The 13,717-nt window shown below is 40.5% G+C and overlaps 1 protein-coding gene across 1 annotated transcript in view; it reads left to right on the plus strand.

Moving 5' to 3' along the window:
• Positions 1-1,688: 1,688 nt before the first annotated feature.
• The window catches only part of LOC307268508 (ninjurin-2-like), a gene marked incomplete at both ends in the record, with an annotated part of 35,093 nt that continues 23,064 nt past the window's right edge, over positions 1,689-13,717 (plus strand). Inside the window, one exon of the mRNA XM_080051168.1 lies at positions 1,689-1,784. Coding sequence (XP_079907294.1) covers positions 1,689-1,784 — 96 coding nt within the window. The remainder of the gene's footprint in view (positions 1,785-13,717) is intronic.

A 13,717-nucleotide genomic window follows, 5' to 3' on the forward strand; every position in this document is an offset into this window, starting at 1 on the left:
ATTTTCTGTATGTTTGTCGGCCTATGTTGGTGGTCTGAGGTGTGTGATTGTGTGTGTGTGTGTGTGTTGTGTGTGTGTTTGTGGGGAAAAGCCAGAGAGAAACAAGTTATTCATGTATAAATGGAGTGGTGTCACTTGTGAATTTGTTTGTGGTGTGTTATTTAAGTTCCCTGTACTTTCCACTAATGCTGACAGGTCAATTATGGCCTATACTGTAGGGTTTCTGTCTGTCCTTCCCTTCTCCCTGTCTTTCTCTCCTCAAAGTCAACAGCAGCACATTCCTGTGTCTACCCCCTGGTTTTAAAGGAGGCCACTGGACCTTATAATCTAATAAAGCTTAGCTTTCATTTTCAAACATTTCTGCCTATTATGTCCTGTACATTTATTTTCTTCTACATTTGTGAGATTTTCAATTCCGTCAGTAAATGTAACATTCAGCAGTCAAAGCCTCTTTTACATTAATGCGGGACTATGACAGACGACGCATTCTATCTGCTACAATCAAAATGTTTTGTTCAAAATGCACTCCAATATTTTTGGGAAAATCCCGCCTTAGTTGGACTGGTATGAGCAGTAGCTTAAGTGCATAATATTAGCTAATGTTAGCGGAAACACATTACAATAAGGGTACATTATCCCTCCTGTCTCCCATGTTTGGTTACTGTCACTCTATGTCTCTTGGCGGGGTATAACTGTAAACAGATTATCGTTGTTCTGAAACATGTACAATGACAAAATAAATAAATCATCTTGAACATTAATTAACTGTTAGTTAATGCGTATCGAATGCATACTAAACATTAACTCATCATTAACTAACCATTAATGAATGCTTAGGTTATGCTAAATAAGCATTAACCTAGCATAGAAAACTTTCCAATAGATACAATTGAACTCGTTGATATTCTCTTCACATTTCTGGAAAGATTTTTTTTGTAACTCACTGCTACTGGGGTTCAGCCATGCAGATGATTTGGATTGTCTCCGTCCAGGTTTTGAGATGTCCGTCTCTGACACTCCTGATGTTCCTTGGCCTGTTATAGGCACGTGGTACAGGCCTATCTCTGGATCGCTTTGGTTACGAAGCCTGGGGGTCACCTAGTTTGGAGAGCCGTAAACTCCTAACAGTGCAGCCTCAGTGCTTTTTTTTTTACAAGAAGAAGTCTGACCTCAGTTAACTTAGCAGAAATACAGCAGAATGTTTTGGTTGAGCAAACAGGCACAAATAGGCCCAGGTTGGTGTGCATTGGTTCTGCAGCGGTTGGTCCTTCCAATGGAGTCATAGATAGGCATTTTAGTATGGGGACAGTCTAACACTTGGACAATATTTGCCTGGTATTTTGGTTAGATAGTTTTTTTGTATTTTCCATGCTTTTTCTTACGGGGGGGAGGGGGTAGAGGGCGAAAGAGACAGAGAGACAGACTAAAAGAGTAGAAAATGAGAGAGAGGGAGTGTGGGGGGAAGAGAGAGACTAGGATGGGGTGAATAAGCCGTTTCTTTGTCACTCAGCTGTCCTCCACTGGCCTTGCCTGCGTGCTTGGTGCCTGGCGTCCAGGGTGACTTCCTCTCATAACGACCCACTGCCGTCCTTGCATTTGCATTTTCACCGTCGTGGGGGCAAGACGCGAGCGACTGTGTGTGTGTGTGTGTGTGAGTGTGCTTGTTCGCTTATACCAGGCCTTTTAATATGCAGGGACTTGGGAAGACTGAGAGAGGGGACCAAGGCCGAGACCTGGACCTGACGTCGCTGAGATCCACCATGCCAGCCAGCGGGCCTCTGCAGGTTAGTGCGGCCAAAAGAACAGAGAAAACAGAGAGACGGAGTGAATAGAAAAAGAAAGAAAGAAAGACAAGGGAATGAAAGGAAAGGAAAGGTGTGAAAGGTGAAATTGGAATATAGATGCAACTGTCTGTCTGTTTAGCAATGGCCTCTTCTCCTACCTTAATACCCTACTCTCTCTCTCTCCTCCTTCCTTTCCTGCGTCCCACTCCTTCTCTTCCCTCTTTCCCCCTTCCCTCTTTAATCTCCCTTTCACCTCTCTCTAGCTCCATCCCGTCTTAGCTTTGCCACAGGGCTGTGGTATGTCCTGCCTATATGTGAGAGCCCAGGATCAGAGGGGTTTGCTGTGTGGCTCCCCGGGGTCCGGCCGAGTGTCCGCACTCTATTCTGAGACACAGTTACGATGGCGACATCCATCAAATCTCAATTAGGGCCTGGGTGCAAAGGCTAATAAGGTCCTCTAATGCAGCAACGGGTCAACAGAGCACTTACTCACTAATGCCAAGAGTTAAAAAGAAAAGGGTCAAGGTAGGGTTGGGGTCCTGTGGTGTATTGTTTAAGAGAAGACACTTTTGTAAAAGTTTTTTTTTTTCGATCTGCAGCTTATTCATTTTGAAGGGATATTTTGCTTATCTTCTGAGGAATCAATAGTTTAGTTTGGCTTTGTTCAAAAGCAGCATTGCACTTCTTTCTTTCCCTGAAATGTTCCTCTGACTCATAGATTCACTAGAAGTATAGGTATGTGGACAGTCTCCCTAACAGCACTGAAACCTGCCACCGAACACACACACATCCTCCCTGGTGTCTGTCGCGATTAATCTTCTGTATCAGTGACAGGGCCATAACTATACAGTAGCTGCCCATACCAACCATCCCAAGGTATATTTTGCTAAAGTCTCCAGAGGAAAAAAGTGCTATTACTCAAGGCAAGCTGTGTGTGTGTGTGTGTGTGTGTGTGTGTGTGTGTGTGTGTGTGTGTGTGTGTGTGTGTGTGTGTGTGTGTGTGTGTGTGTGTGTGTGTGTGTGTGTGTGTGTGTGTGTGTGTGTGTGCGTCTGTGAGAGAAACAGTGACAGATGTAGGGAGAAAAGGTGTAGAGTAGCTGAGTGTTTGAGTGTTGATTGAAACCTGTCTCCATTCAGTATTGCTGCTGTAGGTCAAAAGACACATACAAGAAAGAAGTATGACTTGGTTATTCAGAGGTGCTGTGGTAGGTTAAGGTATATACACTTCATTGATTAGTGGGGAAAAGCAGTAAATGAGTACATTTGACCTAATAGCAAAGCAGTTCAGTAAAAATATCATACAGTATCTGCTATTTCAGTTACTCTATAAGGTTTGCCAACGAACCACCTCCAAGCCTACAACTCATGAATGCTGGTTCTGTTCATTCATTTAACTGAAAACACACACACACACACACACACACACACCGAACACTCTCACACACACACACACCGAACACTCTCACACACACACACACACACACACACACACACACACATACCGACATACTGTCCAGTATATGTGTAATGTTTGGGATAATTTGACAAAAATATTAAGCTATTGATAGCCTTTAGAGTTGGTACTAGTGTGGACAATGATTTATAATTACAGTAGCTGGAGCAGAGGCCTAATGTGCATTTTAACAGCTATTAGCAAGAATGAAGAGTGATTAATGTGGACTGTGAATGACGATAAAGACATTGTTGGAAGGCCTACAGCACCCTTAATTATAGATAAGCGTTTCATAGCGCCATTTGACCGTCATCAACCTACTCACTATTGCACTAACAATTATATCATATGGCTCGGACTGTAAATGTTTACATTCACAGTTGCCAAGTTACTCGCCGCAACTATTAATTACAACCCTGGTGGTTTAATCATATGTTGATAAATGTGAAGACAGAAATCTGCGATCCCCAGAAAATTGGAAATGAGTTCACGTATATGCATATGTGTTGGTGTGTAAGAATAAGTATGCACATGTATGCTAAAGAAACCGTTCTCTCCGCATGATACACATTCTGTATGTCAATGCCAGTTCACACTAGTATGCGTATGATTGATGCCATTTTTAACACATTATGCATCTCACATGTCTTTGCAATGTTGTTAGTCAGATGGATGGATGGTTGCTAATCTACACAGGGTTTCCGACGCAGCAGCTGTAGCATATATAGGAGTAAGCCCTGGTGTGAAAAGAATCATGAAATTGATATTTTACTTTAGAACACCAGCTATATAAATGAATTTCCTTACAATTTGACACCCTGCTGGTTAATTATAGCCACTGTTGATACAAATTGGTTTGGTTATCAGCATATACACTGCCACCAGTATCTAGGTTTGTTTGGCAACACATGCAATCTCTTCTTACCACTTGATAGCTTGTTGATTGTTCGAATGTCTCATCCTTTGGCAGTTGATTTTTGACAACAGTTGTTTCCCGTTTTCAAACAGCAACTTTTACTGTAAGCCAACATTGATCAAAAGTACTTAAAGTGGACAATCCCAATCTACGGATGAAGATCATTTGTTATGATCAACAGCTTTCATAAAAAGGAGTGGTGATGATATTGATCTTGCAACTTTTGTTTCCCAGATAAAACATGAACTTTCAGTCACAACCAATGCTGGTGCTTCCTATCTCGCCTTTTGAACTGCTGATTAAGATTGATGAAGACATTATTCTCAAATGACTGACAATTTCGATGTTCCAGTTTCGACACCAAGAAATCTCGACAATTCATGATGAAGGGGTTCCATTCAACCAACCAATTTAAACTTGTTTATTAGTGCCTTGGGTCAGGACTCATAGTGTACCTTGAATGTCACTTGGTGCTTAGTATATCACGTTATGTCTTCCATTTTAAACTTGACCTAAACTTCCTTTAGGTTATATTTGGGTTACCAAATGGCTATATCTGATCTGCTGTGAAATTGAACCTATGTCAAAGAGTCAAACAGAACTTACTGTAAAATAACAATGGGTTTCTTAGTCTGAGAGTTGATGACATCTTCTCACCATGCAGACACAATGACTTCAGCGTAGCTTTAAATCAAGTCCATTGGAAAGCGTGTAATTTGCTAAAATTGGATTTATGAGGTTTCCATGCGGTGTCTATGTGTAGCTGCCATGATGAATCTATTTCTATGGTGTGAAGGCTTTGCACCTCTAAGTCACCCTCTATGTATAGAGTACGGCAACAGGGCGTTGGAGTGCTGTTGAGACAGAATTAATGGGAATCACACAGTCCTTCCAAGCATGGCAGTCATGTTTCAAAGACAGAAAGTGCTCACACTCCTTTAGAAGACGTTGAATCCTTAGGGGTGCTTCAGAAGATTAGTACACCACTCATTTGTTAGTGTACAACAGCTTTGAAGATCCTTCTAATAATTACCATTAAAGACTATTGTTCTTCAGTGTCCTTGTATGGTCTTAAGGATGATGGGCTAATTAAAGTGACTTTTCTCTGTACTTTTTGTGTACAGTCTTGAAATCTCCGCGCAAATTTGTGTTAGCGTTGAATCCTAAAGGCAAAATCGTTAATGCGAGTGCCCGCACAGTTGAAACTTTGCAAATACTGTGTATAGGGTACTTGACAAGGATTGTTATCTTGCCACTGAGAAGTTTCTCAGTGGCGCTTGACCTTTAGCAGATATGCTAGCCAGCAGTTCTGTGAAGAAAAAATAGAAGTTATGTCTTACTGGTACTGCTTGGGGCACTAAATGAAAGTTGAAATCACAGCAACCCTACAGGAATGACAGTTATATTTCGGAGACGTGCAAAGTCGTCCCCTGCGTGTGAACAAGCCCGAACTGGCCATAGAGTGACATTGGCAGAAGCCAGATGGACAGGGTCACTTAAAGGTCCATCTTACATGTCACTTATACCAACAGTATCAACAATCATATTAATAGGTGATAAAATCAATAGGTTTACAATGTGTCCTAACAATGGAACCAACTTAACTGTATTTTCTGGTGTCGCTCTTCCTGTATTTCTTTATCTGAATAACAAGTTGTTTACCGGAAATTGTGTCTGGTGCGGTGTGTCCCTCCATGACCACCGTCTCTGTCATCTCCATCCAACTTCTCTCACCTCCTATACTACATTGCTACCTCTCTTTGACATTACGCGTGTGTTTGTGTTTGTATTTGTGTGTGTGTGTGTGTGTGTGTGTGTGTGTGTGTGTGTGTGTGTGTGTGTGTGTGTGTGTGTGTGTGTGTGTGTGTGTGTGTGTGTGTGTTGTGTGTGTGTAACCTCTTCTTGGCCCCTGCATGGCATATGCCACATTCTGAGTGTGGGTGTGAAGTACGAGAAGGTGTGTGCTTGAGTTTGTGTGCGTGTGTGTGCGTGTGCGTGTGATTCCGGGAACTTTCATCTGACACTCGACTCTGAGACTCATCTTTAAATGACCGGTGCTGTGCAATAGTTGTGTAATGTTATATTTGCTGTGTAAGACTATAAAATATGTTTTTTTTTTCGGGCTGTGTGTGTTTCAATTAGTCTTTGGACATTTTGACAGAAACTAGAATAAATGTTGAGTGAATTCACCCTGTTCAGACTTACTTTAGAATCTAATATCCTGATAACTGTATTGTGATTGTGCCCAGTTGTGATGGACCACATCTCACACTCGGCATCAGATAGGTCTCAACTCTTTCCCGAGTGACCTGTTACTGGTAGGCTTTCATCTCTTTTCCTCAGCGAATAGTGTCAGTTGTCGTGGAGATGGATCTGTTGACAAGCAAGCTCAGTAGGTATTTCAACGTCATAACACTTTGAAGGCCTTCTTGCCCATGTTGGCATGCACAGGTTTTGGAGGACGACAAATGTCTTATATGTAAATAAAAAAATAATGATAATTACATAAATACATAAGTAAATTCATCCTGTAATAAAAACAACAATAGAAGAAACATACTAAATAAAAATACTATATAACAGAGTTGACAAGGCAGGTCTGGGCCAATGAAGCATTTTTTTAGTAAATTCAAGTAACCTTTCATTTTTAAAGCCAGATTTGACCTTGTAAGTCCAGGAATCTAACCCTTGACCTTTTTTTGCTCAAAAGCCTGCTCCTCTATCCCATCGTGCCAAGCGGGCCGAGCACCTGTGTGAGGATAGATATGTCCACACTCATACAGAGAGTTATAACAATATGTGTCTCAAATTTACATCTAAAGTAATCAGTTTCAGAATACTTTTAATAAGTTTCCACACTTGGAAAACAAACAAAAAAAACACTTAAATTCATCTATTTCAGCTTGTACTTTTGCGTCTACACTTGTCTCAGCTAACAATAAAAAACTATATTACTGCCACCATCGGAGAGAAAGTTGCATATGTTGACCGGATAAATGGAGAAACCCCATTGCATATTTGGATTCTCAAACTATTCTTCAAATCATTGCTGCAGTGCGGTCTTATAACAGGAAAATAAACTTATGTCACTGTCGACATCTGTGTTGCGTAATCGGCTAAATCAACACACTGGCTTCTTAACATTACGTTCACACAGAAGTATTTCAACCGTGTTTCTCAGAAACTGGCAATCATCCATCTGTATGTCATGTCTCAGTTTTTTTTAAATTGATTTTGGGCAAAATGGCAAACACTTTGTAAAAGATAATATTGTTGAATTTTATCAACGTTTTTGCAGACATTTTCTAGTTTATGATCCACAGTGTGTCTGTGCTACTAATAAGTGAATATATGTTATTGTACTGTATTCTTTCTATCTTCTGTCTCACTGTCCTCATGTTTTGTTTTTCTCTAATTCTATCTCTCTGTGCACTTTTCTTCATCTTCCTTTCGTTTCTCTATTTTATCCCAACTTCTATAGTTGTCTCTTTCCTTGTGCCTCCCTGTCTAAGTTGAGGGTGGAGGTCGTCTTCTTTTGATTTTTTGGGGGGAGGGAAATGATAGTTGACTCAGTTTGAATCTGAAACAGCTTTAGGGGAAAAAGAGCTCAATTCGCTGGCCTGTCTGTGTGAGCGTGTGTGTGTGTGTGTGTGTGTGTGTGTGTGTGTGTGTGTGTGTGTGTGTGTGTGTGTGTGTGTGTGTGTGTGTGTGTGTGTGTGTGTGTGCAGAAACGTGAAAATATTTTTAAAAAAGGTTTTGAGAGGGATTGTGCACAACAATAACAAAAAGGGCCAAGATGAGTGATACCAGACGAAAAATTTGATCCCGCCAGATATAAATAATTAGATTATCACACACGCACAAAAAAAAATGTTCTGTACACACAGACACACACACACACACACACACACACACACACACACACACACACACACACAGAGCAACAATTACTGTGTCACAAAGTGAAACACAGCAGATAAGTATCCCAATAATCAAGGCACAAGTCTGCTCCTTTACTTCAACTCAAGTGGGGTTTCAAATCTTTCCTCAAATATCTACTTAAATGTCATTTTTCAACTCACCCCGGACTTGGCATGATATATTTAATAAAGACACTATTTGTCAAACTAACGGAAAGATCATCCTTAAAATCTTGAGCTGATTGTTAAACATGCAGTTAATCACAAGCTGCAGCCCTAGGCCAAAAGTCTTGTGTCAGACTTTTGTTCTCCAGCCACTTGTTCCAGCCGAACTTGCCAAGAAAGAACAGGAAACCCTCTATTTTGTACTGAGGCTCCCCTGCTGGGACACCAGAACTCACAATACTGTAACTGACACACTAACACACACACACACACACACACACACACACACACACACACACACACACACACACACACACACACACACACACACACACGCCCCGTAGACCTATAAATCCAACTTCACTGCATGTCAGTCCTTTTACAGAATTACACACACCCTCCGCTGTTATGTGTACCTCTTTAATGTATTTTTATTTCCTAGAATTCATTAAAATGTCTTGAGAGAATGTGTGTTACTTTTCAGTTGCACGTGTTATACAGCTGTACTCCACCGCAGTGGTTTAAGGTGCAGTATGCTTCATTTAATTCTGTCCCTCATAGAGGTGTAGTGTACAGTAGGCCTACATGTGTGCTGAGCTTGGATCACCGCCAAACACATACAGAGACACGGCCACATACTTTTACCTGTGGAAAGGAAATAACATAAAAAAATGACCTAAACATGCACAATGTCATACACATATACTTTGCTTTAGGGCCTGTGTGTGGCGGGGGATTTAATGCTTAAATAATGTGCATTTAAGAGTCAAGGGTCATATCAATCCTGTCGTTTAAATTCTGGGAAATAAAGTGAATACCGTAAGTGTATTCCCCAAAATGTTGTAAAAGAGAGGCAACACATGTAAGCAAGGAAAATAGATAAAAACACATAGAGGGGGAAGAGAGAGAGAGAGAGGTAGCCTAACATTGCATTTAGAAATCAAAACATCTCACACGCACGATCTAGACTCTTGTGTTTGTTGATGAAATGTGTTGCCATGCGACAGACCGGTATGGAGCATATGCATGCTTGCGTTTCTGTCAAACGAGGGCTGATCAAGAAGTAAATACAGACCTCTCTCGATCTATGTTTTCTTTCCCTCCAGCACGAGAGTTAGGTCATCGGATAAGACAAAATGTGCGTGTGTGCGTGTGCGTGCGTGCGTGCGTGCGTGTGTGTGTGTGTGTGTGTGTGTGTGTGTGTGTGTGTGTGTGTGTGTGTGTGTGAGTGTGTGGGAAAGATCCTGGACTTTTCTGTGTTTGGGTTTACATGAGCGTTAATGCAGAAACTATCCAGTTGACATGTGCGCAGTATCCGTATGTGACTGTGTAAATATTTAGTTTGGATGGCTGCCAGAGTGCGTGTGACTGTTGTGTGTGCAGGGGCCAGCACAATGGACTAAATGTCTTTGTATGTGTTTATCATTAGTTGTTTTTGACTTCATAAACCAATATAAACACACATCAAAAATACAACTTTAAAGGTGCTCTAATCTTGATTTTTGTACTCACAAGGGATCAAATGACTATGTGTAATGAACACATCGTTTCTTTTGGGAAAGAAATTCACTTACTTCAGTCAATGTGGGGCGTTCTAGCATCTTTGATGTCATTAGTTTTTGTTTCCAGATGTTGCAAGCTGATTTCAGAAAAAAGAAAAGAAAAATGTAAAAACCCGCTAATAATATGTCAGGGATTTGTTTATGCCCCTGGCCCCCACAAGGTCAACAATAACTTCATAGTTAGCTATGTGAGGTCATTTGTGATTTCTTATGCGTTTAAGGGAAAGTGTGGGGGCAGGGCTGGAGAAATGGAGGGAAAGAATAAGTGCGAGGGGCCAGTGAGGATCTGTCTTACCTCATCCAGTCTGTGTCGCTGATGTCCCCCCAGTGCCTGCAGTGCTCATGGGACTATTGTGTATTCCCACACAATGAGATCACGCTCTAAGTGAAACAAAGGCACTCTGTTAGGACTCTGTTCAAAAACCACAATGGCATCGACTGAGTCTTAAGGGAATACACATTCGACTTTGTGTGGTGTGTTAACTAATTTTAATTAATGTCATAATCATTGCTTATTTGCACACATATTCTGAATTGTTCTGCTTGGAAAAGTACTGTTTACTTGTTTATCAAAATCTCATGCATTTGGTAGGATTTGTGAGAGAAAATTGGATGATATTAAAGAAAAATTGTAATTGTTGGGTATGCAATTATTAGCATCTCCATTGTACACCCCACAGTAATTCAATGCAGTCAATTGCCTAGGGCTGTTAACTATTTCTACTGTCATCTCATACTTTTTAAATGTTTTTTTCTTTTTTAAACTTCTCCATGACCGGACACATAAAATGTTTCACAGTATTGTTTTCACATTACTCTGTCCCCGTGTGCCCGCTCTGTGCAAAGACATACATCATGTTTATGATCCTCTGAGGAACCTTATAAACGCCCTCACATGAGGTTAATCACCGCAGCTCTTGCAGTTAATGTATTTATGTTTGTAATATCCGTCCAACATTTGAAGTATTTTCAGGGAAAATAAAAAGCAATAACTTTATCTTAGACAAATAATCATTCACCTCTTCTCTCTCAGAGTCACACACTTTACGGCAAATGGTAATCTTTGAGCAAGCAAAATAATAATAATGAAATATACAGAAGAATAGATTTCTTTTTTATAAACATCTGTATGCAGATTGTATACATTTTTTTGAAATATTTTATCTATAAATTGATTAATTTTAATGTATGGGTTTCTTGTCCAAAGTGTTTGATGGATGGATGGATGGATGGACACACTGCATCAATACCCCTTGACCTATCTATGTTAGCTATATGATGGTTGTAACTGTGCTAACTGCCTGACAGCAACAAAAAAAAAGAAAAGAAAAATGACATGAAAATGGATTCAAATGAATATGTTTGAACATGATATGGAGGACGTGTACCTACTACTGTATGTTGGTGAGGGCAGATAGCAGACGTGGCACAGAACGTGGATGGGTTTGCCTCAGTGGAAAACTTCCATGGGGACGATTAAACACTTCCAGCGGTGGCAGTAAATCACAGTCTTGTGGTCATCTGAAATTACACGAGTGCTTGTTGAAGTGGCTTTGATCACAGAGGTCCCAGAGCCATGTTGATCACTACCACATTGCCACACAAAAAACAACCCATGCGGTCACCAGGGAGCTGCACTGTGATTTTACCCTGTTTCTTCTCTTTATTTGGACCTACATGTTTGCCTGATAACAGTTAAAAAACAGTAAAATCTGTAATCGATGTTTTGCGGTATCACCATATTGGCCATTTTTTATTACTACAGTAAATTAACTTCCCTGTCTGTGTGTAAGTGTACATAGCCAACTTTTTTGCTGTAGTTACGTAGTTGTGTCTTATTTTGTGTATTAAGAATGAGGCAGTAAACGGTGTGCTCTCTTAAAGTCACAGGAACTAACACTGTGTGACAGTGTGTTTTGTGTGTTTTACCAAACGCACCATCAGGACATTTCATGAAACTAGGAAGCACATGTGTGAACGTGTGCATGTTCAAATGTGTGTTTAGACATGACACATCTTTGTGTATAGGGCATACACTGCGGAGAGTCTCACAATACACTCTTTTTAGATGGAACACACACTCACATGTTTTGTTTAAGGTTACTTCTGGGGACTATGCATAGACAACCATTCATTGCCTGTGGACTTTCCCTTACCGTAACCATGACCATCACTTGCCTAAACCCAACCTCAACCCTTACCCAACCTTAACAGTATCCCAGAAATCAGTTTTTACCGATTGCGGAAACGTCTTGTGTCCCAAATGCACAAGCAGTCACTGATCAACTGGTCTTAGGCTAGTATGTGTCCCTAAAAGTTACATAGGTCAGAACACGCACACACACACACACACACACACACACAAAGAGTCACGCGACAACTCCTCATTTGGATACGTTTGCTATAGCGATGTACATCTTGTCATACATGACTTACTCACATAAAGCACACACTATCTGTTGACTGACAAAAAAATTAAGTAAAGTAAATTAGCACTTGTGGCCTCTCCTCACACACACCTCTATTAACCTGTGTTTGAAGCTAGTGAGATGTACACATAACATACAAGGTCAAGTACAGGTTCAGGTGTATGTATACAAAGAGAGAAAGAGGCCATATCTATAACTAGTTGAGCAGGAATCCAGGCGCAGTTGACTTTGAAGAGGTGTATGCTACATACGTATGTGAAAGAGTTGGCTTCAGTAGATTTCCACCCGTCACATATCACATAAATAGGATGTTGACAGGGATAGACATGCAAACTTTCAACTTTTGAATTCTAACAAACACACCCATGATTTGCATATACGTAGATGTGTTTTGACTGTTACATAAGTGGATCTCAGGTAAGCTTGGTAAATATAATTACTATACCATTCATGATTGAAAGGAGAAGGAAAGCACCTGGTTAGGGGCTTAGTCCTTTAACTTCGCTAACAAACACCATTCTGTTTATGTGTGCAAATATGTTCTCTGGAGTGGCAGTGGCTTTGTTCCTGAACCTAAAATATAACATCCATGCGCTTACTATTTACCTAGTTATCATTGATGTGAAACCATAACTAAAAGCAGAATTATGTCCGGACTTAGTTTCAAATTACTTTTTCTGGGTGTTTACAGTATTATACTGTATACACTGATACAATTGTAAAAATGAATGTGACATATAGGCCGAGATATCCTGACTTTTAGAAATGGAAAGGAATCCTGTACTGTACATCTGATAATGTTACTCCATAACATGTTTCATTGGATCCTTGGTAGAATCCCAAGTATTTCTATCAACACACTCCCAGTTTGTTATATATCCTTAATAAAGTATGTAGCATCTAAGCCAGCTGGCGTGCAAAAAAAATCCCTAGATTTATCCCAAACTGCGATGTTTTGAAAAGAGAGATAAAGAAGCCATAAATTCTACCGAAGAATTCTTCTTCATCTGTTATAATAGGCCTACACATGGTAGACATTTTTCCACGCTCAGTTTTATTTAATTTTTTTAAACACATTTTCCGCCCCAGGCCGTATCTATATCTGTCTGTCTCTTTCAATGACTCACGATTTGGGATGCGGGACCTGGCACAAAAAGCTACAGCATTCGTGGAACTCTGGAAGCGGGAATGCCCACCGATACACACAAAGCGCAGAGGAAGGAAGTGTGTGTTGTGTATGGTGATGAAGGCCCAGCGGTAAAAAAGCCAGGAAGCTGCTTGGAGGAATGTGCTGTGATATTGTGCACATGGCCGAGGCCTGAAGGCTTGTACACCTAAGGGGAGGTTTAAACTCTAAGCAGCTTTAGTTATCTATGGAAACAAAAAGGATAGTGACACGTCAAAAGAATCAAGTTAAAGGTGTCACTCTTCCATCTCAGAAGCTTACTTTTTATAAAGGCACCTGTTTATACCACACCTTGGACCCTA

Source organism: Ammodytes marinus (genome assembly GCF_949987685.1).
Source record: "Ammodytes marinus genome assembly, chromosome: 22".
NCBI classification, from domain to species: Eukaryota; Metazoa; Chordata; class Actinopteri; order Uranoscopiformes; family Ammodytidae; genus Ammodytes; species Ammodytes marinus.